The sequence below is a fragment of the Macaca fascicularis genome, chromosome 6, assembly GCF_037993035.2.
Source record: "Macaca fascicularis isolate 582-1 chromosome 6, T2T-MFA8v1.1".
NCBI classification, from domain to species: domain Eukaryota; kingdom Metazoa; phylum Chordata; class Mammalia; order Primates; family Cercopithecidae; genus Macaca; species Macaca fascicularis.
Window position 1 is genome coordinate 126,013,373 of NC_088380.1, and position 27,859 is coordinate 126,041,231.

Below are 27,859 nucleotides of genomic sequence, written 5' to 3' on the forward strand. Positions count from 1 at the left end.
TAACCAGTGGTAACCATCCAGTATTAGTTGCTGACTGAATAAATGTTGATAGAAATAGTTCAGGTCCTCTTGGAACTTACAAACTAGTGGTAAGACCAGGTTTTCCCAATATGTTCATATGTTCTGTGAGATGTTTCCTCTCTCTGTCATATACAGATGCACACAAAAAACAGACAGATTCAAAGACATACACAGTGCCCTGTGGTCTTGTTGATGGAGTCTGGAAGAAAATTTGTGTATCATGCATCCTGTCCATATCCACTAACTTTTCTTCTAATCTAGTCCAACCCAAATCAATGAAAACTTGAAACACTCACAGGTGGTAGAGTTCAGTTCATATCACTGATTGGGTTTGTTTTTTTGTTTTTGAGAACCAGAGACGGTATTGCATGGCGGTTAAAAGCATCAGCTTTGGGGCCAGAGAGAAATAGGTGCAGGTCCTGGCTTTGCCTTGGATAAGTTTCTTAAGACTGTGTAAGCCTTAATTACTTTGTCTATAAAATGAGGACATTAATAGCACCTGCTTTTCAGTGCTGTCAGGAGTTAGTGAGATTAAAGCATGTATGGCGCATAGTAAAGTACTGTACTCATCCTAAGCACTTCATACAAGTTACCGATTATTTATTTATTTTTTATTTTTTTCTGTTGCCTAGGCTGGAGTGCAGTGGCATGATTTCGGCTTACTGCAGCCTCCACCTCCCAGGTTCAAGCAGTTCTGCTGCTTCAGCCTCCCCAGTAGCTGGGATCACAGAGACCCACCACTACGCCCAGCTAATTTATATATATATATATTTGTTTTTAATTTTTTTTTTTTTGAGATGGAGTCTCTGTTTGTTGCCCAGGCTGGAGGCTGGAGTGCAGTGGTGTGATCTCGGCTGACTACAAGCTCCGCCTTCTGCATTCTCACCATTCTCCTGCCTCAGCCTCCCGAGTAGCTGGGACTACAGGTGCCCGCCACCCCGCCCAGCTAATTTTTTGTATTTTTAGTAGAGATGGGGTCTCACCATGTTGGCCAGGCTGGTCTTGAACTCCTGACCTCAAGTGATCTGCCCACTTTGGCCTCCCAAAGTGCTGGGATTACAGGCATTAGCCATCTTGCCTGGCCATAAGTTACTGATAATTCTTGTTCCTGAAACGGGAGAAGAATCCTTATCACGTGTGTATGCATGTGTGTGTCTCCTTACTTTTTTCTTACTCAAAAAAACAACAATGTGTGTTGGCATAACCAGTAGGCTGGCACACAGTTGATGAGAATACTATAGCCACAGACGAGCTCTTAGGGGAACAGTGCCTTCAGGGGCAGTGCTGTGCCACTGTCTGCAAAAACTGGAATCAGGCCTTGTGTTGTTGAACACACTGAGGAAGCTGGCAGAAGACACCAAGGTGTAATGGGCAGGAGGGAAGCATGTTGGCTGTTCATGACCATGGAGCTTTTTTAGAGGAATCAAGCTTTTCTGTCAGCTCCTGGCAGGTTCCTGGTAGTGTCATCTATCTGAAGATAAACCCCACCTCCACCACCCACACACAGAGAAGTCTGGATTGCAGTTCCCGTGTGGGTCCTCTGGGTGTCTTCACACTCACAGATTTGTTTATTATTTTTAATGAACTTGGCATTTCTCTGAGGCTGATTTAATGGTGCCCATTAAAGAGATGGCAGCTCCAGAGTTTCTTCATTGTAGAGCTGGCATTTCACCACGTGAGGAGGTAATTCTGTCTTCCTACCTGTGAGGCTTATTTTCTAGATCTCCCAAACTGGAGTGTTTTTAGTTGCAATGTTAAAGTTGAAATAAATCTTTATGCACTAGTTTCTGTTCACCTTAAAGGGTAAAGAACTTTGCAGATTAGAGCTACAGTTGACCTTTTCCTAGTTCTTCCACTTTTTTTTTTCTTTTTTTTTTTTTTTAAAGGCAGGATCTTCCTGTGTCACCCAGGCTGAAGTGCAGTGGTGAGATCATAGTTCACTGCAGCCTTTAAGTCCTGGGCTTAAGCGATCCTCCCACCTCAGTCTCCCGAGTAGCTGGAACCACAGGTTTGTGTCACCACACCCAGCTAAGTTTTGTATTTTTCATAAGAAATGGTTTTGCCATGTTGCCTAGGCTCTTTTCCGAACCCCTGGGTTCAAGTGATCCTTGCCTCCCGACCTCCCAAAGTGCTGGGATTACAGGCGTGAGCCACCACCCCTGGCCTTTTCCACTTCTTTCTGTGTCCTCTAATCATGTTGATTCTGGTACCAAGATAAAGAAGACCCTAGTTTAGAGAGATACAATGCATTTTTGAGTTGGGTTAAATTGATTAAATGACTTACTTGATGTCATTGATAAACTCTAGGGCAGAGATTCTTACACTTGGCTGCACATGAGAATCTCTTTCAAAAACCCAGGTGCCTCAGGTGCCCCAGGCCTACTCCAGACTAATTAAGTCAAAATCTCTGAGGGTGAGACTCAGGTATAAGTATTTTTAAAACCTCCTCAGATGCTTCCAACATATAGCCAGTTTAAGAACCTGTACTCGAGAACATGGTTCTCAGCTGGGGGCAGTTTTGCCCTGCCCGCAGGAGACATTTGGCAATATCCAAAGACAATTTTAGCAAACCGGGAGGGGTTTTATTAAATTTAGTGGGAGGGGTTATTCAGTGGGTAGAAGACAGAGATGCTTCAAAGCATCCTACAATGCACCCAGCAGCTCCCCATAACAATTATGTGGGCCAAAATATCAGTAGAACCAAGGCTAAGAAACAATGCTCTAGAAAAATCAGGCTAAAGAAATGCCAGAGCAATGTATATGCCTGCTGTAAGGAAATAATAGCATGTAGAAGTTTACATTTTTAGCCACCTGGCAAGATAATAAAAAGGAAGTGGTTTCGTCTCTGCCCTTTGAGTCTCTTCTGCGTCTGCCATCACGGAGGCCTTTCCTTGTGGCCGGTGCACCTCCTGGTTCCGATTTCTTGGGTAGGACTTCTTCCTGCAGTTCCATAAGTTTATTGTACTTGAATGGCTTGGAAGAAGACCAAAGTTAAGAATGTTAACTTTGTATGTAACCCATAGAAATTAGCCAAGATAAATAATTTTTAAATAAGCTTTTAAATTGTTTGGGCCTGATATAAAGTTTTCTAAAATTACAGAATTAACCATTTGAAAGGGATTACATAAGAACTTATATAAGAAATCTGATTTTGTGTGCTGTAGACACTTCTTTTTCTTCTTTCTTCCTTTTGATTAGATAAGAGGAGGCTAAGAAAGGCATTTTTTAATTGTATCAAAATCAGTTTTGTTTAATTTTGAGATATTCAGGAATGCTTTCATAGCTGGTTATATTGACCTATATCATCAAATATTTACCTTATATAATAATAATTATTATTATTATTAATATCATCATTTGAGATAGAGTCTTGCTCTGTCACCCAGGCTGGAGTGCAGTGACGTGATTTTGGCTCACTGCAACCTCCGCCTCCCAAGTTCAAATGATTCTCCTGCCTCAGCCTCCCAAGTAGCTGGGATTACAGACACAGGCCACCATGCTGGCTAATTTTTGTATTTTTGTAGAGACGGGGGTTTCGCCATGTTGGCTGGGCTGGTCTTGAACTCCTGACCTCAAGTAATCTGCCTGCCTTGGCCTCCCAAAGTGCTGGGATTACAGCCCTAGTTCTAGAACAAAAAGCTGATATAGGGCATTAAAGGTACCCAGCCTGCCTTATATAATTAATATCATGATCTTTATGTCCTCTGGACACATCCACTTTTCCAGAGTGTGGGACACATAAAAGATCTTTGTCATAAATAAGTTGTGTTTTTTTCTTGTATGCAGTTGTCAAATTTAGTGTTTAATCAAGGTGGTGAATTTAATTGATTTATCACCTTGATTAATTATATAAATTATAGTCAAACATTAATTATAATCAAACCGTTTTCTTCCCAAAAACTGATGAAAATAGATGGTCACAGCTCTTGAAATACTCTGAATTCATTGATCTTTCGCAGATGATTGATTGACACTTCCTTTTTTTTTCAGTTTATCCCTTTAAATGGGGATTTCAGGTGATACCTTTAATGCTCTGTATCAACATTTTGTTCTAGAACTGATTTTTTTTTTTTTTTTAAGATAGGTCTCCCTCTGTTAGCCAGGCTAGAGTCTGGAGTGCAGTGATGTGATCATAGCTCACTGTAGCCTTGACCTCCTAGGCTCCAGCAATCCTCCCACCTCAGCTTCCTGTGTAGCTGGGACTATATGCATGTGCCATCATGCTTGGCTAATTTATTTTTATTTTTATTTTTTTGTAGAGATGGGGTCCCCCTATGTTGCCCAGGCTGGTCTTGAACTCCTAGGCTCAAGTGATCCTCGTGCTTCGGCCTCCCAAAATGCCGAGATTACAGACATGAGCCACTGTGCCTAGCCTACAACTAAATTGATGTACATATGAATCTGCGGTGATACCTGTTGCAGTTTTTCAGTTTTTTTCCTCTTCCCCCCATCCTCCTGCCCCCTCCCCTCTCCTGTCCCTCTTCCTGCTCCTCCCCTTCCTCCTCACCATCTCATGAACCCTTGACTCCAGTGTAATGCAGTTTATTAATTCAGTAAACATTTCAGAACCTACCATGTGCATTTTGCATTAATTACTATACTGGTTTTAAAAATTGTTTTAGCCTATTATAGGGTTATTTGAGACTAAGCCAATACTCTTATGTGTTCAGGTCCCTTTGACTTCCAGTGGTTGGAATGTTTTAAAATAAGACTAGAAGAATAACAGCTCATATAATATTTGGCTTGAATATTCCTTCAGTTTTGGAACAACATACCTGTTTCTTCATTGAATGTTAGCAGTGACTACATAATTCAAGGGATACTTTAATTATAGTCTAATCCTGGCTTTTGTAGCTGTGCTTTTAACTTAATTTATAATTGCATTAAAAGTATTCCTGGCCAGGTGTGGTGGCTGACACCTATAATCCCAGCACCTTGGGAGGTGAAGGTGGGAGAGTCACTTGAGCCCAAGAGTTCAAGGCTGCAGTGAGCTGTGATGGCACTACTACACTTCAGCCTGGGCAATGAAGTTAGATCCTGTCTCTGAAATAAGATACGATGAAATAAAATAATACTTTTGGATGTGTAAACATTTGGGTTTTTCTTCTGGCTTTGGAGTTTGTAGTCCAACATGAGGTTTTGAGAAAATAATCAGTTAATGCTGTAGAGACCCTTTCCTAAAAACTTGATTTAATGAGAACCATTACAAGGTGTGCTTAATAACAAGGCAGCTGTTGATGGTCAAATTTTCTCCTATCTGAGAGTCTGAGTGAGTGTGCATATGTTGAGTGTGTGGTGTGTGTGTGTATGTACATACATGTTGTGGGAGAGTTCTCTGCTAGAATTGGGGAACAAGATGGAGAGAAACATAATTAAATGAGTGCTTAAGGATTGAGTGGATTAAGCCCAACTATCCTGGAACTTCTCTGGTTTCTTGGTAACCAGGCTTAGTATGGGTTATTTCTATGTATATTGGTGTACCTTTTATTCTATTGTGCTTGACAGTACGTTCTTTATGTTAAAGCATGCCGAGGTGGATTTGTAGCCCCTGTCTAGATATTTTCTAGAATAGGATCTATTTGTCTATGCATGTGGAAAGAACTGGTTTGGTTTAGGGAGTACATAATTAACAAGGTGGGACAGGAGTTACTAGTTTTCAATTGTTTGAAAGATGTGAAAGAGGAATTAGACATATTCTGTGTATCCCGAAGGCACAGCACCAGAACCAGTGGATTGAAGTACGGGAAAACAGATTTCTGTTCAGTTCAAGGAGTGTGCGAAGAGATCATGAACCATGGGTTTGTGGTGGGGTGGATGGAGTGCAGAAATTGCCTTTCAGTGGAGGTTGTCATGATGACTACTGGGAGGGGACACAGGGCATTCAAGTAGTAGACTGGGAATAGACGTTGGACTAGATGATTTTTAAGGTTGATTTCAATCTAGCCACTCTGTGATTTTTAGGACACATTATATCCGCTGGAAAATGAAAAGTGAAGATAAATCTGGCATTTGAAGGGGAATTTCAGATTCATTGGCTCAGGGTCCCTAATGGCTTTTTCTCTCCAACTTCTTCAAGTCCTCCTGCAATTATACTCTTTCTCTTGTACATCAGTTTCTTTCCATGTATGGAAACATCCCTATCACCATCAGAACATGCCTTTTTATCACCCTTCTTAAAAACCAAGTGAAAGAAATTTCTATATTCGATGTAGCCTTCCAGCGCTATGGCACTTCTCTCCTGCCCATTCTGGCAGAACTTCTTGAAGACTTGTCTCCTGGAGTGTGTGCAATCTCCCCTTCCTGCCACCCCTCCCCACTGCACCACGCTTCAAAAACCCTTTCTATTAAGGTCACCAAAGGCCTCCATTGTAAGAAATTCCGTGGCCTATTGTAGTCCTTGTCTTTTTCAGCCTCTCGGTAGTAGTTGGCATCATCCACCCTGGCCCCCTTCTTTTTCTTTTTGCAGTATGCCCTTGTAACCATCCCGCCCCCTCACTGCCCCTTGAAGCACTGTCCTGACTTGACTTCCAGGGCATCACATCCCCTTTTTTTCTCCTACCTCAATAACTGTTCTCTCCAAGGGCCTCTGCAGATGGAATTACCCCAGGGCTCAGTCATTGACTTTCTTCTCTATACTACACTGTTTCTAGGGTTCTTAACCTGCTAAAAACAAACAAACAAAACAAAACAAAAAAACTAAACTAAAAAAGACTAGACTTTATCCAAGTCTAGTTAATTCAGAACCTTTGGGGAAGACTTGTGAGCATCAGTTTTTGTTTTGGTTTGGTTTGAATTGGTTTTTTTGTTCATTTTTTTGTTACTGGGCATACCAGCGTACAGCCAAGATTGAGAATATCAGTGATTTCTAGTCCTGGGGGATAAATACCAAATACTAATAACTTCCAAATTAATGTATTTAACACATTTTTCCCAGACTCCAGACGTGATAATTCTGTTGTCTGTTTTACATTTCCACTAGAAATAAGCATCTTAATTGCGTGCCCCTTCCCCCACACTGGCTCCTTCTTGGGTTTGCCCTTCATGCACACAGCTCTCAGGCCACAAGCCCAGGAGACATCCTGATTCCTCTGTTACCTCATTACACAGCTCACCAGGCAGCAAGCTCTTTCCACTTGCCCTAGCAAATATGCACATCCTAAATCTCACTGCTTCTCCCACCACCACTTCTCTTCTGGGTATACTCAGGAGCCTCCTAACTCCCGCATGCTCTTGCACTGTCCCTCTCAGACAGTCCGTATGCAGTCAGAATGGTCTTATCACTGATGACAGTCATTCCCTTGCCCTGCCATGGCTTTCCAGTCCAATGGACAAACTCCCCACTCCTTACCAGGAACTACAGGCTCCCCTTCATGTGGCCTCTGTCCAATTCTGCGAACTTGTTTCCTCCCACTCCCTCCTTCCCTGCCCACTGACCACCATGCTGTTCCTCAAACTTCCCAAGCTCGTTCCTCCTACTTCAGAGCCTTTGCACACACCCCTCCCTCTGCCTGGAAGCCCCTTCCCCATAGGTTGTTCCTTGGCTCTCACCCTAATTTTTCTTCAGTTTCTGCTCAGATATTACCCCAGGAGAAAGCCCATCCAAAATGCTCCTCTCTCCCACCCACTCTGTAGCCCCTGCCTCTGGTTTATTTTTTTCCCTCCACAGCATTTATCTCACTCAAAAATCCTGTTTTTCTGGCTATTTTGTTAGAACTTTTGTCACTGCTCTATCCCCAGGACCATCAGCAGTGCTCACACGCAGTAGATGACGTATACATACTTGTGGCTGAATGATGAAGTACTACTCCTTAAGCAGTAGTCCCAGGACCTAGGCGTTTCATCACTTCTCTGGCCCTTGACCCCTTTTCCAGCCTCTGAGCAGACCATGCTGGCTATGGCCAGGATCTCCTGCTAAGTTTATCTCAGAACCTACCCTCTTCTTGCTGCCTCCCATTTGGCCCCGTGCTGTTTACCAGAAATACACAGGCATGGAGAAGTTGAGCAACCTCTGGCATTTTAGTGCTAGGTGGGGACCTTTCTCTTCTCTTCCTGACCATTCCAAACGAGTCCACGCTGCTCCCGTTTTCTGTAGACAGACTGGTCCTCGATAATCCACTTTCCTGATTTTCCTCCCCCTTTTCTCTTTGCCCCTCATTGATCTTCTTTGCAGGCTCCTTCCCCTTTGTCCAATATCAAAATGTTGATATTTCTTGGTCTCTACCTGGATTCTCTGCCCTTCTTATTCCAGTCTCTCCCTGGTGACCCTGCCCATTCCTAGGGTTTCAGATTCTCTACATGCCGGTGACTCCCAAACTTATATTCCAGGCCCAAGCTCTTGTCTAAGTTCTAGACCTGGGTGTCTAGCTAGAAAATGTTCTTTGGTATCTCGCAGGCAACTCAAATTTGATGTGAAGAAAGCTGAACTTGCCTTCTCTTTCACTTTTCCCCTTAGTCAATGACCCAGGTAACTATCTCGAAACCTGGAAGGCTTATTCTTCTGGCCTTACCCCTATGCCCAATCAATTGCCAGTATTGTCAGTTCTCCCGGTGAATAGCTGTACACTCCATATACCGCCAGTCACTGTGCACTGCCACTAACTGAGACCAAGCCACTGCCGCCATCTCTTTCCTAGGTTACTTTAAGGGCAGCTGCACCTAGTCTAACGTCCTGTGCTGCTATTGGCTTTCATAAAATGTCCATCTCATTGCATCATCCTTTGCTTAAGATGCCTCATTAGGCCAGGTGCGGCGGCTCATGCCTGTAATCCCAGCACTTTGGAAGGCTGAGGTGGGCAGATCACGAGGTCAGGAGATTGAGACCATCTTGGCTAACACGGTGAAACCCCGTCTCTACTAAAAAATACAAAAAATTAGCCAGGTGCGGTGTTGGGTGCCTGTAGTCCTAGCTACTCGGGAGGTTGAGGCAGGAGAATGGCGTGAACCTGGGAGGCAGAGCTTGAGGTGAGCCGAGATCGCGCCACTGTACTCCATCCTGGGCAACAGTGTGAGACTCTGTCTCAAAAAAAACAAACAAAAACAAACAAAAAAGATGCCTCATTAGAGTTTCGATAAAATCTAAACTTTTTAACAGGGCTTATAAGATCCTGAATAATGTGTTTCCAAACTGACTGCTTTTCTTGGAGTTTATCGGAAATATCTGCCTCCCTCAACCACACCCCCACCCCACCCTGCATACATACACATCACTCTTCTGGCTACTTGTCAGTCATTTACCCTAGAGTCTAACATAGGGCACAGTAAGGCCTCAATACATATTTGTTGCATAAATGTAGGAAGGCAGTGGTCCTGGATTGTATTGTGTGTCCTCAAATTTTAATTTAATTTACCTTAAAAATGTAAAGGCTTCCAGAGTCAAAAGTTGCTGTTTTGTTTTATAGTGCTGTGTATGTTTCCCTCCACTCTGTAGTTTCCAGAGGGTTATTAAAAATGGAACTAAAAGAAGTATGTGGGCTTCTGTTAGCAAATCAGTTTTAATCTGTACTCTTTGGCCGTTGAGTGCTGAGCTTAGGAGGCTACCAGATGGGGACACAGGAACCAAATCACCTTTGCTTCCCGGTGAGGAACGGGGGCGTAAATTGGCTGAATGGACTTCTGCAGTAAAACTCCTTCAACTTGAGCTTGTGTAAGCCAGGATCAAAATACCTCAGACTTGTTGAGACTTGTCTAGACTGTTTATTAAACTTTCAAACCTGTTTGGGAAGAAGGCTTGGAACAACAGTAGGTTTGGGCTTGTGAAGTAAATCTTATTTAAAGGAAATAAACAAAAGCTTAATCATGTTTACTTTGTAACAATATAGGTAAAACTGTTGGTTGCTGTTGTAATGAATCTAAAAAAGAATAGAGAATGTTTTTTTTCCTTAGAAGTTCCAGGTTCAACGATGAAACCCCAAAAATACAAAAATTAGCCAGGTGTGTTGGCTGGCGTCTGTAATCCCAGCTACTCGAGAGGCTGAGGCAGGAGAATCACTTGAACCTGGGAGGTGGAGGCTGCAGAGAGCCAAGATCGTGCCACTGCACTCCAGTCTGAGCCATAGAGCAAGACGCCATCTCAAAAAAAAAAAAAAAAAAGTTCCAAGTTCAATATTCCCAACTTCCCCCTCGGGGCTGGGAGCTCCTGGGTGAGGTTTCTAAGTCTCCATCCTCTCAGAACTCCTATCTTTAATTTCTTCTTGCATAGATCAGAGGGGCCTCCGAGTCACTGCTGAGTCACAGGGATAAGCAGAAAGGGAATGACACACTTCCTGCCCCAAGTTCTAGGGAGTTTTTATGGTTTGTTTTTCTGTTTCGCTTTGAAGATTCCCTGAAAAGACAGAAGATTGCCCCAGCTGCCTCCTGATTGGCAGCCTCTATTTATTTATATGATTTCATAGGATATCCTCTCTGCTATACCTTGTAACTCACAGGGTTTTTGAAACCTTTTCCCCTTATCACAGCAGTATTACATGTTTGTGTAGTGTATTTATCAACTACAATTTGACCAATTTTTTTTTTTTAAAAAAAAGAGGCACTCTTTATTGTCACTACCCATAAAAAAAATGTATTGTGAATATCGTTATTCCTGTCTCTTTTCTGGGTGCTTATAGTTTTCTCTTTAAAAATTGCATATGGCTGGCTGGGTGCGGTGGCTCACGCCTGTAATCCCAGCACTTTGGGAGGCCGAGGCAGGCAGATCACAAGGTGAGGAGTTCGAGACCAGTCTGGCCAACATAGTGAAACCCTGTCTCTACTAAAAATACACAAAAAATTAGCTGGGTGTGGTGGCGGGTGCCTGTAATCCCAGCTACTCAGGAGGCTGAGGCAGGAGAATCTCGTGAATCTGGGAGGCGGAGGTTGTAGTGAGCCAAGATCGTGCCACTGCACTCCAGCCTGGGCAACAGAATGAGACTCTGTCTCAAAAAAATAATAATAATAATAATAAATAAAAATAACAATTATATATGGTTTTATGGTTTAATATAATTTCTTTGCTTTTATGTATTATTTTGTAGCCTTTGTGAAGAGTTCTCATGTTATTAATACTCTGCAAGATCAGTTTGAAAGATTGCATTACTGGCCAGGCACAGTGGCTCACACCTGTAGTCCTAACCCTTTGGGGGCCTGAAGCAGGAGGATTGCCTGAGGCCAACGGTTCAAGACCAACCTGGCCAACACAGCAAGACCCTGTCTCTTAAAAAATAAAAAATAAAAAAATAAAGACTGCATTACATGCCATTATATGGATGTGCCATAATTTACTTACCCAGTCCCCATGTGGATACTTAGGCTCTAAAAGTTTTCATACAGGGTCATTGTCATAACCCCATGCAGCTTCCTTGCACTTGTCCACACTTCTGTCTCTTTCATGGGATATATTCCTGTAAGTGGTTCAAAGGGCCTGTGAAGTTTTCAGGTTTTTGACCTTTATTATCACTTTGCCTTCCAGACGTTTGTCCTGTTTTACATTCCCGCCATATAATATAAACTCCTTACCATGTCTTGTATGGTCTACATATTCTGGCCTTTGCCTAACTCTCAGCTGCTTCCCGCACCTTTCCTCCCCTTGCTTCCAGCACTGTAGCCACACCAGGCCCTATAACCTCCTTCCCCTGAAGCATGCCTGGCTTGTCCTGTCTTGGGCTGTAGCACTTGCTCTTTCTACTGCCCAGACCATTATTCCTGCTTTCAGCATATACCTCCGATGCCACTTCTGCTAGAGTGGTCTCCGTCAGAACCCCCTGTTTATTTTTGCCCTAGCACCTTTCATAATCTGTCCTTTATTTATATATGTGCCTACTGGTCTGCTGCCACTTTTTCCCACTGAATGTCAGTTTTGTAAGACAGGCAACCCCTTATATTTCATTTCCCATGTCCCCAGCATCTAAGTCAGTGCCTGCCATTCAGTAGGTACTGGGTAAATGCAGGTGGATTCATTCATGCTGAATGAATGAAGACATCTCCCTGTCGTCTAGAAATGTGTGGTGTAATAGGGTAGGGCTGATGAGGTGTGTATAGTGATGGTTACCTCTTGGAGCCAAACATGGCTGTCTCTTGGAGCAAAATGTGGGAAATGCTGTAAGTGTTCAAATATCATGGAGATGCAGAAGTGGGAACCAGTGACTGGCTACAGTGTCACGAAAGGCTTCGTCTGAGCTGAGCCTTGGGAGACTGGCAGTGTTTTGCAGCTGGTGATGATGGAAAGAATCCAAGGGGCTGAGGAAAGCGGGTGAGCAGAGGCCCAGAGGCAAAACGGTGGGGGCAGGCCTGGGGATTGCTTTAAATCCTATGTTGACTCATGGACTTGGACCCCTGAGCAGCAGGGAAGCATTGCATGTTCCTCATCAGAGGGTGACATGGTGAGTGAGGATATGGAAGTGCTTTTTAAACTTAATTCTAGGTACACATGGCAATGTTAAGGGTGATCAGGCTGTGCTTTGGGAAGCCTGAGGACAACTAAGTAAGAGGCACAGGAAGTTCAGGCCAGAGGATGAGCCTGAAGGAGGTTGGGGTGATGGGGCTGGAGATGAGGAGAAGGCAGAGGAGTGTTTTGGAGGTGAGGAAGAGGGAGAGTGGGACCCACGATGACACTGAACCGGAGAGTTTTAGTTTGCATGACTGATGGGAAGATGAGACATGGAGCCCTAGAAGAGCTGTTTGGAAGTAAGAACACTTACAAATTTAGTTTTGACCCATCCCTTTACTGAATTAGTGAGCCTCTTCCAGATTAAACCAGCCCATGTGCCTTCCTTTGTCCTGAAGGGGCTTGGGTAACAAGAAGATAGAAAAGAGGAGACAGAAGTATATACCACAGGATGGGGGCTCGGGCTCCCATGGCCTCTTCCTCCTCTGTAAGAAGAGGACTGCATTTGTGGAAAGGGGAAATGAGGCTCCAACTCCTTTCCAGGAGATGAGATGTTGTCTCCTGGAAATGGCTGTTCCCAGGCCCCCATTGGGAATGATTTGCCGCCAGCCTTGTCGTTGAGTAAATTTGTTCATGTTGTTAGCCTGAGGCAGATGGGGGCGGATGGGTGTTTACTGTGGAGTACATGAACATGTGGGCTCACGGTACAAATGGGAAGAGGCCCAGAACTGGGTGACACATCATATTTCCCCCACAAACATTCAAAAATGATGTGTGCTTTTCTTAGGGAAAAAAATCAAAGGGAAAGTACTCAAGACATATTATAATTCTGATTGCTGTCTAAATTGAAAAAGGTTTTTTGTTTTGTTTTTGTTTGTTTGTTTTTTGGGACAGAGTCTCGCTCTGTTGCCCAGGCTAGAGTGCAGTGGCACGATCTCTGCTCACTGCAACCTCTGCCTCCTGGGCTCAAGCGATTCTCCTGCCTTAGCCTCCCAAGTAGCTGGGACCACAGGTCCCCACTACCACAACTGGCTAATTTTTGTATTTTTAGTAGAGACGGGGTTTCACCATGCTGGCCAGGCTGGTCTCGAACTCCTTGCCTCAGGTGATCCACCCACCTCACCCTCCCAAAGTGCTGGGATTACAGGCGTGAGCCACCGTGCCCAGCCGTGTTATCTTACTTAAGCTTTACAGCAACCCTAGGAAGGAGGTTATTATTATTCTCATTTTACAAATGAAGTGACTGAGGCCCAGAGAAATTAAGTTACTATCTCAAGGTCATACAGTAAGTGGCAGAGATTAACTTGAACTCAGATATGTCCAACTCTAAGCTGTTACATTATAATACATGAGCTTAAGAAAAGAAACTTCTTGAAAGTGTGAGAAGATATATTAATGTCTGGCTAGGTGAAGTAAGATGAAAGAAAAGAAAGGGAACAGGTCTCCCTGCAGGGAAGAAACAGACCATAAGGAAGATCAACCCAGCTGGACTTGAAATAGCTTCCAGGGAAGAACCTGAGCAGTTTCTAAACATTTTAAAATATAATCTAAAACGACAATATACTTACATTGTTCAAAAGTCAGAATGTAAATATATAGAGTGGAAAAGCTCTTTCTCACCTTTGCCACCCACTGCAGTTCTGACCCTCGACCCTTGCCCTTGCTTCCAAGAGACAACTTGGCCTCCCAAAGTGCTGGGATTATAGGCATGAGCCACTGCGTCCAGCCTGGAAAAGTTTTTGAAACTTAGTTTTCAAAACAAAAATGTGGTTTGAAAATACCCACATGGGTAAAACTACATAATGAGAAAGCTCTCTGTCCTCTAGAGAGGGAGTGGAGAGTAGAAGTGCTTGGCTAGCATTCTCTGGAAAGTTGTCTTTTCAAGAAACCACCTTCTGCTACCTTAAAAACAAAAGGAGGTTTAACAGAATGCAAATGGAAGTGAAAATGGGAGAGGCACAGATGAGAAGCCAGCAGAACCTGGTGAGTAAGTGACCACCCAAACCAAGGGAGGAATCAGTGATGACTGAGTGACAAGGTTGTGAAGGGAGCCAGAGAGGTTAAAACAGAGAGAAAAAAATAACTGGTTGATGATGGAGGGAGGAGGAGAAATTTAACTTGGGAAATATCATATGTTGCCTTATTAACCAGAATTTCTAGAAATTTACAGAGAAATTTACCTTACAATTGGATAGTTTTTCTTGGCAAATTGAGAGTTTAATTAGTTTAGTATTTTATTACTAGGGATCATGTTCAGTTTTACATGAGGTTTTGCGATGGAAGAATGCTATAAAATGTCAGGACTCTGTTTATATTCAGTTCAGTAGAGAATAAACCACATTCAAGTGCCAGCATGTTTATTGCAGCCAGCACTCAGTGTTTCTTTGCTTTCTAAATGCTGATTTAGTGTTTTCATTGGTGGTGCAAGTGTGAAGAGAGACTTGAGCATGAATCATAGGAAGAGAGACGTAGATGCTCATTCTGCAGGCCTAGGACCCAGTGAGTGCCGCAGCTGTGCTGCTCACGGCTAGTGGTGGGATTCTGGGCATGTCTTTCAGCCTCCTTGGATGGCCTTGTTTTCCTCACTTGTGAAATGAGGTTAGATGGTATTGGCGGTCTTACCAACACCCAAGTTATCTGATGCTAAGAGAAATTAGAGGACAATCTTCTTTTTTTGCTTCTAACAATAACATTTTTAACAATTTATACTTAAAACATAGAAACAAGTACTGCATGATAGAAAGGCCTACCTTCCCACACTTACCTTTTGTGCAGCCCATTTGGGTGGGTAACCTGAATGGCAGCTGTGATGATGACAGAACTGAGCAGTCTCTGCCCCAGTGCTGGCCCTCAGCAGCAGCTGTTCACACTGCTTAACTCATCACTCTACCTGGCCTCAGGAGGTCTTTTGCCTTTCTATTAAATAGAAACGTGTTCTTTCTGTTTTCCATACAGTTTACTTTTTGTGCTTTCTGTCTGGTGAATCATGGATGCTTTTGCGACATGATATGAAGAGAAAAAAGCCAGCAGACATAGGCTCATATCCCAGCATTCTGCTGAACAGATATGTTAACTTTATGGAGCTGGGTTTCCGCATCTGTAATCCAAGGATAATGATGCCCACCTCCCAGGGTTTTGGCGAGGACTGAGTGGACCACAGTGAGAGCACCATGCACACTGTGGACATCTCCAGGTGCTTAGCAGCAGGATTTCCCCAGCCTTGTCTAGACATGGACCATGCAAGGCCATGTCTAGACAAGGTTGGGGAAATCCTGGGCCATGCAAGGCCTCCATTATGTGAGAAGTGAGTCTGACCATCCGCTGTCTCTGTTAGAACATCTGGAAAATGCTTCTGAGCATATTGTTTATCTCAGTCACCGAGTCTCCTGGAATAATTCCTTCTCAGCCTGCCTTCCTCCCTGCTTCACCAATGACTCTTTCCTCTTTGAAGAAGAGGAGAGAGACAAAGAAGAGTAAGTTAAATAGAGGAGGGGGAAGCTCTGATTAGCACCATGGTCTAGGGAGGCCATTGAAAGAGTTAGCATGGGTGGGATTCAGCATATGGAGGAGGGTACAGAGAGGACTGATGGGAAGAGAGAAAGGTTGAACAGAAAGAAAATGAAATTAATCTTGGCAGCCATGGCATTAAGCACTCGGGATTAGGGAATGTCCTGGGAATGCCAAAGCATAAAGGCCAAGGTGTTTTGTAGACATTTCCAGTTCTGTCTGAAGCTGTAGAATTAGATAAAATAAACAAATGAAAGTGTCTTTTTTTTTTTCAGACACAAATGTCATCACTGTTTTGATGATTTGTTGAATGTGCTGCTGATAAGGATGTGGGTAGCTATAAAGGAAACATTTTTCTTGGGGTATGTGACAAGCAGTGGATGAAACTAGGCCAGCGAGAGCATGTGTGTCTAGAGATTGTTCTGGGAGGGTAGGGGTTAGGCCTCATGGCCTCTCCTCTCAGCCCTGCCCTATTGTGCAGGGTCCTGTTGAATATGCTGCTTAACCTCTCTGCTCTGACACTCACTTTGGAAACTGGGATTGCCACCCACTTTCGCTGGGTGTGGGGAGAGTGAAATGATGTAAGTGATAGTCTCTTGCTCTGAGATGCTGAGATAATGTGGAGCGCACACACACGGAAGAGAAGGATCTGATTTTCTCATGGCCGCCATCATGTGTTTGCAGAGAGATAGAGAAGTACCAGATAAGATGGCCGCAGACTTCCCTAATGACAGCTTATTTGCTGTTATTGTGACACTCCAGAGTGCCTCCATGACTGGCAGTGCCAGTTGCACTCTCAGGGGCTGGGGGTTAGGGGTTGGGGTACAGATTACCCCTGCGCTTCTGCTGCAGAGCTGTGCTCACCAAGAAAGAGGCCAAGAGCCACCTATATTCCTGACCACAAGTTGCTTTCACAAAATTGGTCTGGACAGATTCTTCAGCCACTAGGCCACCAGGCAGGGCTCCTAGGGCTGGAAGTTCTGGCTGCCTGCTCTCTCCTCCTTGCTTTGAAGCATGGGTGATGCATTCACATTGGGCGACCATCACAATGTTGATCCCTGAACCTACCTAGAGTGTCTTAATTCACAAGTCCTATGGAAGCATGGAAGTGCTGTGCGCAGTCATATCTACAAAGAGATATTAGCTTTTTTTTTTTTTCTGTAAGGTTTGACTGCTTCACAAGTACTTACTTGAGAATCTCCCTGCTCTGTAGCCTATGTCTGTGACTCTTCTTTCTTCCCAAATATAGTAGGATAAGCAGGATGCTAACTGCTGGGACTGGTTTAAACAGCACACTTTGAATAGACCGGGTGACATCCTGGGCATTCTAGTCTCAAGTGAGAGAAAAGGATGTTTTAGGGAAATGCCTGTGCAGATGCTTTGCTTTTTGTTCTCCTGTTTTTTTGAGAGCTCTCTCCAAAACCAGGAGTTTCCTGCTGGGTGTAGAGGTGCCCACTGGATACATGAGGCTCCCATGTGCAGCCTCCTCTGCCCTTGCCTCGTGTTGGCACCTTGCTGGTGCCTCCCCGACTGGGCCTAGAGCATGTGTAAGGATGGCAGTTGTTTTCACGTAGGACTGCAGGATTCTTCCTCCAGCCTTCTCTTCCTGCAGCCTCACTGCACTGCCCCATCCTCCCCCAGCAGAACTGGAAAGAGTGGTTTCTGGTGACCACCTAGCCATGCGGCCACGACTGAGGTCACATTTTAGGGAAATGTGAGAGGCCTGTTCCTCTGTTTAGATGCAGTATTTCTTTGTAACTTACCCTTGGAATTGCCAGTGAGTCACAGCCTGGGAAGTCCTTGTGATTTAGAGTCCGGCACTTCCAGGAAGAACTTTCGCTTGACATCTTCTTTGACCCTTAGTCCCCGATGAAGTTTACATGGCATGAAAGACCAGTCAGAATTTGGGGAGGTAACCCAAAAGAACACAAAAATATGGTTTCTAAGGTATAAGTGTCATATCGCTCTGAGTTAGTCACATGATAATGTAGGCCAAAGACAATAAGAAATGTAGAGATATGTTTGTAAACTGATGTTGATTTGGTATCTCTTTTGGCCTCCTTCCCAAATTAGTATTGGGCATTTGATTTTAATTTTGGTCAGTAATAATGCTCATTACTGCTTGAGAACTCTATGTGCATCAGGCAATATGTTATTTGCTTCACGTGGTTCTCTTTCAATCTTAATAGCAATTCTGTGAATTTGATGATGTTATTCTCATCTTAAGAAGTGCAAAATTGATTGCTCAGGGGTGTTAAATAACTTGCACATCTACATAACCAGAAAGTGGCATAAAGAGACTGTGAACCAGGCCTTGGAGAGTTTGTCTATTTTCCACTTTTTTTGCCAGGTGCCTGGTACATTCAAGGCAGAGTGTTATTGTTACAGAGTATAAAAATAAAATCAAGAAGCTTACCATATAGAGAGAGTAAGATAGATAAACAACCAAAGATAATATAAGGACAGCTGTGATAGATACCAAAAGTGTTACCAAGAAAGGTCAACCAAGGTGCAGTAGGGGCTAAAGGAAGAGGTTGAGATCATACATACCTAATTGGGGTCACCCAGGAAAAGCCTTCTTAGAAGTGGTGCACTTGAGGTGGATCTCATAGAACTGGCAGAATCTTATTTGGGGGAGTGGATAAGGAAAGATTTGTGGGTGGCAGTGACTGCCAAATGCCCAGGTAAATAAACAGGCTCCTAAAGAAACTATTAGATTGTGTATATGCATGTATGTGTGTGTGTATGTGTATATGTATGTGTATGTGTATGTGTATGTGTGTATTGTGTATGCCTGGATACACTCACGCTTACATTCATTATGAAAACCTTATATACTCTTCCAAAGCAAAAGACTAATGATTTCAAGTAGCAGCGTTGTCCAAACTGTGTTCTCTAGTTCTCCTGAGAACAGAAACACCTCTGAGCAATATGTATTATTAATAGATGTTCATGTTTATACAGGTAGGAATGAGGTGTTTTTTTAATTTTCTTTTTTTCAGGCATCTGCGAATGGGGCCTCTCCCTGTTTTTTTTAGTTTTTTTTTTTTTTTTTCTAAGTATCTGTTTCTTTTTTCTAGCATGTTGAAACGTTAGACTTCCTGTTTCTGCTTGATTTTGAATATACTCCTGTTTGCTTGTCACAGGTATTCTTGCATTTCTAGGTAGTTGTAGTTTACAGGGAGCAAGTGCAGGCAGCAACCAGTCCATCCCTGTTGTGAATGTGGAGACCTCTCTGGACTCACAATTAAAGGCTACATAGTGCATTCCACTACAAGTGACGAAACCTGGCTCCCAGAATAACAAGCAAGACAACTTTCAAAGTGACTGTTGTTGACCAGCGCCTTCTGTGCGTTTATGTAGTAAACTTATGGTACATTTTTCAAAAGGATAGTATATATTATTTTGAATTATTCTTGAGAAGGACTGAGTCTCCCCGAAGGTGATGCAGGTGCTGTAGTGTACACGTCAACAGGGTGGTTGCGTGCATTCCTCAAGTCTGTCTGACTACCAAGATACTGTGAAGTTGTCCTTCTGATTGTATACGGGGAGAAAATGCTGAAACTAGGTGAGTTAAAACGGCTCTCAGAATATGTTTAGATGTGATGTCTTTGTTGAAATCTGATAAAATGTTCAGATGACTAACATGGTATTGCTTTCTTCAAGGAAATAATGTTTGGTCGTGGCTTTAGAGCTACTGTGTTCAACAAATCACTGTTTTGTTTTGCTGTGGCTCTGGGTTTGAGGAACCAGTGTTAAGCTGAGGGAGGTATGAGTACTGTGGGTGGAAAAATGGCATTTGAAGTTTGCATGTAGCAGTTTCATTTGTAAAAGATAAAGGTTTGAAATGTTTCAGAGATGGGACTCTGAAAAGATTGGATGGCTTTTTCACCCAGAGTTTCTCTTTTACATTTTCCATGCATTTATTAACTGTGGGACACCTCTGGTTCCCAGTGGTCTGGCAGCAGTGGTAACACCGTGGGGCAACCCGTAAACACAAGGGTGTTTATTTCTATTATCTCATTGGATAATTGTTCGAATATTGCTGTTACCATTTTCTCCTAACAACCAAAAAAAAAAAAAAACTTACCTTACATATAAAGCATTTTGTACTTTTAAAATAACACCCTAGGTTTGTTTTTAGCCATACTTAATGTTTCACAAGTAGACTTAATTTTATTTTTAAAGTAAATTGAAAAAGTTATCAAGGATTGGAATAGAGTGTTTTAAATAGCCCTTAAAGTTATATTGGCATATATACACTTTTGTTCAAGTTGATGTATAATATTTGCTTCGGTTTACTTAAAATTGGTCTGCTCAACAGATTTTCTGGAGCTTAAATTTAATACTAGGAAAAAACTAGAACTTGGAAGACATAGGAGGGTGTTGGTATATCTAGTCTTTTGGTCCATTATTGAACCCTTGGCAGCCAATAAATATTATTTCATAGAGTCCTGACTTCTCTTGTAGGGAATGTGGTTACCTGCATATCATTTATAGTAAATGTATGTTCATCTACTAGATGCCTAGAGCTGTGCATGTGATCCTGTCGTGTGTGTGTGTGTGTGTGTGTGTGTTTGTGTGTGTATACTCGAGAGTCTGAGGCAGGAGAATTGCTTGAACCCAGGAGGCGGAGATTTCAGTGAGCCGAGAATCGTGCCACTGCACTCCAGCCTGGTGACAGAGTGAGACTCCGTCTCAAAAAAAAAAAAAATGGTTATGTGTCTGTGACTGTATGTCATTGCATATATACAGTTGAGATCAGAGCCAGCTTTGCTTGGGAGGGTTTTGTGGAAGAAATGAGTTTTGGGTAGAGTTCCAAAGGGAGGGTAGGTAGCGTACTTTGGCAGAAAGACGTGTACATAAAACTTCCAAGGCTGCAGTGATTAAGTCATAAGCATTCAAGGGTAAGCATGAACCATTTGAGAACCAACTGTAAATTAGTGGTTGAAAATAGCCAGGCTAGAAGTGAAGGGGAGGCAAGGTTGTGCATGCCGAGCTGAGAACCGTAGTGGCAGAGTGGCGCGTAGGAGCTTGTCTATTCTGTTCCTGGTAAATTTCACTCTTGGATATCAGCACATCCTGACCATGTTGCCATCTAGTGGAACTGGCTGAATTGCCTGTGGGAGCATCACCACCTTTTTCCACTTCAGGATAAACTCTAGTGTGATATTTTGGCAATAGGGAAACTTACTTCTCTTTTACCTAGGGATTTTAAATGAAGAGTGAGAGAGAGGAGGTGGGTGTAACTATGCTCTCCCCGGATGACAGTAATTTAGATTCTGGAAATGTGGAGCTGAATGCTAATATAAGGAATTTCTCATAGACAATGTCTGAAGTCCAGGGTGTGACTGCTGAGAGTGCTGGCTGTACATGTTCATCAGCTTAAGGCATGGAGCGAGCAGGAAGCCGTGCTTGGGAGGTTCTGCAGTGGAGTGAAAGCATACCGCATCTGGCTCTGGGCCCTTTATGTTTCACCTGGGCCGGCTTGTTTTTGTCATGTGGTTACAGAGTCCATCCCAGTGGCAGAGAGAGCCCTCTGACCATAAGCACCACAGCCCACAGACCCCAGAGTGAAGACACTATAAAGGTCTGTAATCCTTCTGCCCTCCCTTCTAGCCATCCATGGACGTATCTATTCAGCAAATACTTCTTGAATTATGTCCCAGGCACCTTCCAGGTACTAAGGCAGTGAACAAAGCGGATAGAAATCCCTGCTCTTGGAGAGCTGATATACTAGGTGGGGACAATAAACATCAACAAAATAAATAAGTAAAATATATAGTAAGTGGAGAACCAAGTGCTAAGTAGAAAAAAGTATGTTCAAGCTGAAGAGGGTAATTGTGGTTGCAATTGTGAATGAATCCTCACTGAGAATGTGATTGATATTAGATTCACCTGAGAAGTGTGAGGAAGCCAGATGTGAATATCCTGGGGGAAGAACTTTCCAGACAGAGGACAAGCGACCGCAAAGGCCCTGAGGTGAGAATGGGCCTGATGTGTTCCAGAAACAGTACAGAAGCTTAAGGGAAGGAGAGAGATGAGTCAGAGAGGTGGTGAGGGGCTAGATATTGGGGCTTTGTGGACAGTTATAATGAATTTGACTTGCACTGGGCATGAGATGAGAAACCATTTGATTTAGTCCAGTCTTCTCATTTACAAATGCAACGTAGGCCAAAGAAATCAAGGCAGGTATCTGTGATCATCCAGCCTCATGGCGCGAGAGCTGGGATGAAAACCTGCCTCCTGCCTCTGGCACTCTTCCGGCCACCCTGCCTGCCCTGGGGATACATAGCCACGTACAGGTGCAGACTTCAAGTGCAGTGGTCTGAGAGGAAGAAAAGTGCTGTGGGCTCCTCCAGCAGCTGTATTTCAACATGGTTCATCTTAGTTGTTCCCCTGCTGTGTCCCTATCTACCTATAGAGGCCTCATAGCAAACACAGAAAGGCTCAGACCTCTTATTTCAGAGGAATACTCTGCCGAATATTGCCTTCCTTTGTTTTGCTATGGAGATAAATCCTTCAGATTTTCCTAATGTCCATTAGCTGTGCAGTCTCATAAGGCCTCCCCTATTTCTTATTTGCATTCATTTTTAAGCTATTTGGATATAATAAACATAAAATAAAATTTCTACAGTCCTAAGAAGTTTGGTCACCATTCTCAGTATTACCCCCTCACCCTGAAAGTTAGTAAGACTGAATATTAAGTGGTATTTAAAATTAATTTGAAAACAGGATTAGTAGCTGAGGAGAGAATGTGAACTCGCCACCAAATACAGCTTAACCTGGACCATTTTGGCCCAATACTCATTGTCTTCTCGTTTTACTTTGAACAAGCTCAAGCCCTTTTTTCCCCTTCTATCTCCTTTAGATCTTATGACCACTGTCCTCTGGACACAGGCCAAATCCTCTAATATCACTTTATGATGAAGGTCAGACCAGTGCTAAGTATAGAAGAAAATGACTTTGTGTTGTCATGTGCATTGTCTCCTCTTGTTTAATCGTCTCCTAGCCTGTATCCAGCGGACAAAGTGACATGAAATAATTTGCTTGTGGAGAGAACTCATCCTGAATTCTCTTGCCTCATTCTTACCCTTCCTCTTATAGCAGAGCTCCCAGTCTAGACTATATGAGATTTACCTTATCATCATATCTTGCACTCACATTTGTTTTTATAACACTATTTCTTTTTCCCAACCAAGGTGATTTCATGTTTATTTGTATATGTTGTCTATAAATGAGCTTGACATCCCACCAGCTTGAGCCATTAGGGTTAGCATTGATTTGCATCCTTTGGTATCATTTCTCCTTTCAGTAAAATTGCCTGTCACTAGAACCTGAGGGCATAAAAGACCACAGAGGTCTTTTGGTTTCTATTTTTAGGAGAGTGGTGCTCCTCGGGGAGCTATCTGAGCTGGATTTGATGAGAAGCTAAGAATGAGTGCTTGCTGGAGGTAATTTCGTTATCAAAACTCAGGGTCATGTGCTTGGGAGTTAGCAGCCAGAAAAAAAATAAAAATAAAAAATGTCAAAGCTAATAGGACAGCAAAGCACATGCAGAAATGCAGATATGAATGGGGGACTGCCATGAGCAGTAAGCCATAACAAAGCTTGACAAGAAACATTTCTGCAGTTCCTGTTTACCATCTAAACTGGAGCATTACAGCATTTGCTGCATGTGGGAGAGTGCTCAAAGTTGCCACCAAAGAAAGCCTCGTTAACACCCTAACTGATTTCCCCAGCTTCCAGAAAGTCTTTCTGTTGGAATTCAGCATCTCAGCTGTAAGACTGCCGAGTGGAAGTACAGAAATGCGATTTGCTGTCTGCGGAGCCGCAAGTGGACTTTGAGCATATTCTAAGACAAAAATCTGGCCAGACCTTAATAGGCCAGGGCTTTCCACTGATTTGCCCCTCTCCTGCTAACTGCTGAATAATGTTCTTCCCCTTCACCACATGTGCCCCTGAGCACCTCACCACACCTTCAGCTCCTGGGGGAGACCCCAGGGCAGACCTGACCTCCTCATTCCTGGCTCCTTATTCCAGATTGGAATCTGGAGCTTTGACACACACACACCTTCTCAGCACCTTGTCCCACCCTACAAGTCTTGTCCTTTTTGCTCCTGTCAGGCAGGCAGCCACCCCCAGTATGACAAAGATATTCTCACATGGGGTTTATCAGGAAGCGCCATCGGGGAGGGTGGGGCAGCACCAAGCTATGAGTCAGGGAGGAAGATCAGGGACCCAGTTCCTGCCTTACAGACCCTCTACCCCATCTGTGCCTCTGTGGTGTCTTAGCATCCACCCACTTTTCCGCAGCCTTGGGACTCTGCTCTCTGCTATCACTGTCACCGGACAGGCCAGACATGGCCCTGCTGGAGAGGAGGCTTTCGGGCTACCCTCTGGCCTTTGTTGGACAGCAGGCTTGAGGAAATGGGCAAAAGCATTGATCAGCTGTGCATCCTTGGGCTCCTTCACCCACTGTCCTTCAGGTGTTGGGAATGTTGTAAAGCCAGCAGCAAGATTAGAAATTTTCATGCACTATTCCTGCTTAGCTGCCCAGGATATTACATCTATTGTGGCTTCTACTGTACAAGAAAGAGAAACCCCAGGTTAGACTTGTTCATACAAAAGGTATTTTTTTGTTGGCTCACATAACTGGAACAAAGTTTGCATTTAGCAGTTCAGTGAAGTCAAGAACCTATTTTCTGGCTTGGGCAACATCGTGAGACTGAGACTCTCTATCTACAAAAAATAAAAAAGAATTAGCCTGGCATGGTGGTGTGTACCTGTAGTCTCAGCTACTCAGGAAGCTTAGGCAGGAGGATGTCTCGAGCCCAGGAATTTGAGGCTGCACTGAGCTATGATTGTGTCACTGCACTTCAGCCTGGACAATAGAGCAAGACCCTGTCCCTTAAAACAAAAAAAAAGGCCCCATGTTTCTGCCTTCCGTGATTGAGCTTCATCCTGAATTACCTTCTCTGATGTTGATAAAAGTCTACAGCAGTTCTAGACTTCATATCCACCACACACTGCCCAGAAGGAGAGAGAGAACTGGCTTCTTGTGGTTGTGTCAGAGAAGCAAGCGACTTTTTCCAAAAGCCCCCAACAAATTTCTGATGTCTCAATGACTGGTTTATTGGCTATGGCATCTGCTGTGATGATTGGCTTAGGCTTGGGTTGCCTAAACCCGTCACTCTGTGGCAAGGGGGTATGGGATTTCTGTGATTTATTTAAAATGATCAGGATTGCTACCCAGGGAGAGAGAAATGGACATGATGTTGGGTCAGCCACGATGTCTACTACACAGGTCTCCTCTTACGGCGTTTTTTTGTTTGTTTGTTTTGTTTTGTTTTTTACTGAGTTTCTCTAATTTGGTGACTGGCTATGGTACGTAGTAAATGGGGCCCAGCGTATGGGATTGCCAACCCCTGATGACAAATGTCAGATGCTATCAGGGAGAGAAGAACACAGATTTTGTGAACCATAGTAGCACTACAGATCACAAAGGGATTCTCAGAGGTCAATAAAGCATCACCAGGGTACTAGTAGGTCTGGTAAGTTGAACAATGAGAGTAAGAAGTAGAGAAAATTAATTATAGACAGCTCTTCAATCTATGGTAATTATATGCTCTGATAAAACACTGAAGTCCAATATAATTTTTGTTTAAAAACGGTTTAATAAGGCCATATGTTTCTGCAAAGAATGGCCTTAACATTTCATAGCTATGACCTTAATCACCATATTTGATTAATTATTTTATCTATTTTAATGGAAATAAATGGGCTGTGGATAATGTAAAGCTTTGGAAGCTGCACACAAGTAAATGAAATGGGGCAGTCAGTCATAGAGAGTTTCATTTAGTTGTCTCTAGATGAGTCCTCCAGGAGGATGGCTGTCTGGAGCAGGGGAAGGGGCTGGGGCAACATTCAGAAGGCTGGTGAAAACGAAAGTCACAGTGACACAAGAAAATACCACCTTGTGGTAAGTCAGTTGGAGCAGAAGAGGTAGCCGTTTATCGTTTAGATGAAATCTGTGGCTGGAGTATAGGATTCCAAACTCCAGAGCATTGTCCCTAGCCAGCCAGTCTTCCCCACCACATGAAATATATGGAAATATATGCACGGGGGGCCAGCCAGAGCAGAGGCACCCTTTATTACCAGGGGGCTTTCACCGAAACCCTAACAGGAACTTGAGTGAGCTAGACTGCCCATGTGGGTCACAGAAATTCGATTCAGGAACATTGGGCTAGGCTGCAGAGGACCACTGTGCCCGAAGGCATGCCCTGCTCCCAGGAGGCTGGTTGCAGAAAGGAGCCCTGAGCTCCTGAGGCCACCATGGAGGTCCTGGAGATTTAATTCTATTAATAGTTCCTCTTAGGGTACTCATCATATGAACTTGCTGGGGCTATTTTCTCATTTGTGAACAAGTTTGAGGAACGGGGAGATTGAATAAGATAACCTCAAAACCTTCCTTTGAGCATTAGCTTTCTGATTCTTGGGTTCTGGGTAGGGTGTGGCAGGAAATGTCATGGAGACCTGAGGCGGGGGTAGGAGTGTGGACTTTGGTCCTCCGTATCCGGACATATGAACAGACAAGTGATGGCACACGTTCTGTGGTATGTGCTGCAGATGTCTTAAATAGCCACCAAGTGGCTGGACTGGCTGAGTGGCGGTTTGAATTGCTCCAAGTTGAGTATTTTTATTTGAATACCACAGATAGTGCATTTATGGCCTCAATTCACCGAATAGAGGGATCGTTTCCTTTGCCAAGCCAGAATTGGATACTGGCCGCCAAGCTTGTGTTCTGGGACATCCAGATGTCGGGGTACTGTGGAAGTGGTGCACATGAAGGAAGCTCAGTGACTCCTGGCAGGTACTTCTGTTGTAAGGTGGTTTCAAAGCTGTAGACACATTTTATTCAGGGCTAGTGAGCTTCACTGGTGTTTTTGGTCTCCTGCTTTTTTTTTTTTTTTAAGCTGATTACAGTGGTGTTGCACACTGTTGTGGTTTATTGTTTTTTAGTGATCCTGTTGCTCAATAACCCTCCAGCGCTCTGCTCTGAAACAGTTAGCACCAGAACTCCACATAAGCAAGAGGTCGATTATTTGTTTTTAATGTTAGTCTATATAAGTCAATGGTCCCAAACTCAAATGTCTACAGGAACCAGGCAAGTAATATGAATGTGTAAATAGTGCTCTATGTGAACAATCTCAGGTCGTGAGACCTGTGGTAAATTTAGAAACAACAGGTCTCATCTAAAGGCACTGAAGTTCAGTTGAAAAACTTAAACAAACAGACAAACAAATTACATGAGCTGGATTCAGCCCCAAGGCTACCAGCTTACGATCCTTGGGCTATAAGCCAACTGACTTCATCTATCACTGCTATGTTTGCTCAGTCTCAGAGATACTGTATTTATGGATGTGAGCCTTTTATAATTTCATTTATAGAATTGATTTCAGCTTTTACCTTAGATGAGAAGACTGGCTATCTCTGGGATAAGAGTGCCACCAAAATTTTCACCCACAGATTGGAAGCACATCAAAAGAAATCATATCTTCATGGAAGTCATTTTTTTTTTTTTTTTTTTTTTTTTTTTTTTTTTTTTTGGTTCCTGGCCTTTAGAGGCAGAATCTGTTTAGAGAAGTAGAGATGGAAATCTCAATCAAAACAGTTCTGAGGATTTTAAATCATTTTAAAAAATTTGCATCACTGAAGATAAGGAACCCTAAGCATTTGAAACTCTCACTTCTGCTTTGCAAGTTGTCTACTGGGTATATTCAGTCCTCTTTGTCTTCTTGGTCTTAGGCAGGCATGGGGTTAGTGGCCAGGGCAGGACCGGGAATGGGACCAGTTTGTGTTCATTCTCCTCCCAATCCTTCTAACAGCCTTAATTTCTGTATCTCTGTTTCCTATCTGGGGTGCCCTCTAGTCCTCATCTCTGAAGGGAAGGAACAAAGAAATGAGTGAATT

General features: G+C 43.3%; 1 protein-coding gene across 4 annotated transcripts in view; it reads left to right on the plus strand.

Moving 5' to 3' along the window:
• Positions 1-27,859, plus strand: part of TNFAIP8 (TNF alpha induced protein 8) — a 123,065-nt gene that overhangs the window by 40,217 nt on the left and 54,989 nt on the right. The window contains exon 1 of one of the 4 annotated variants that reach the window (XM_005557580.4): positions 19,000-19,454. The exons of 2 other annotated variants lie outside the window; for them this stretch is intronic. In XM_005557580.4, the coding sequence (XP_005557637.1) occupies positions 19,442-19,454 (13 nt within the window). In that variant the 5' untranslated portion in view covers positions 19,000-19,441. Of the gene's footprint in view, positions 1-18,999; positions 21,869-27,859 lie in introns of those variants that run through there. One more of the 4 variants, XM_065546670.2, reaches the window with a different exon arrangement.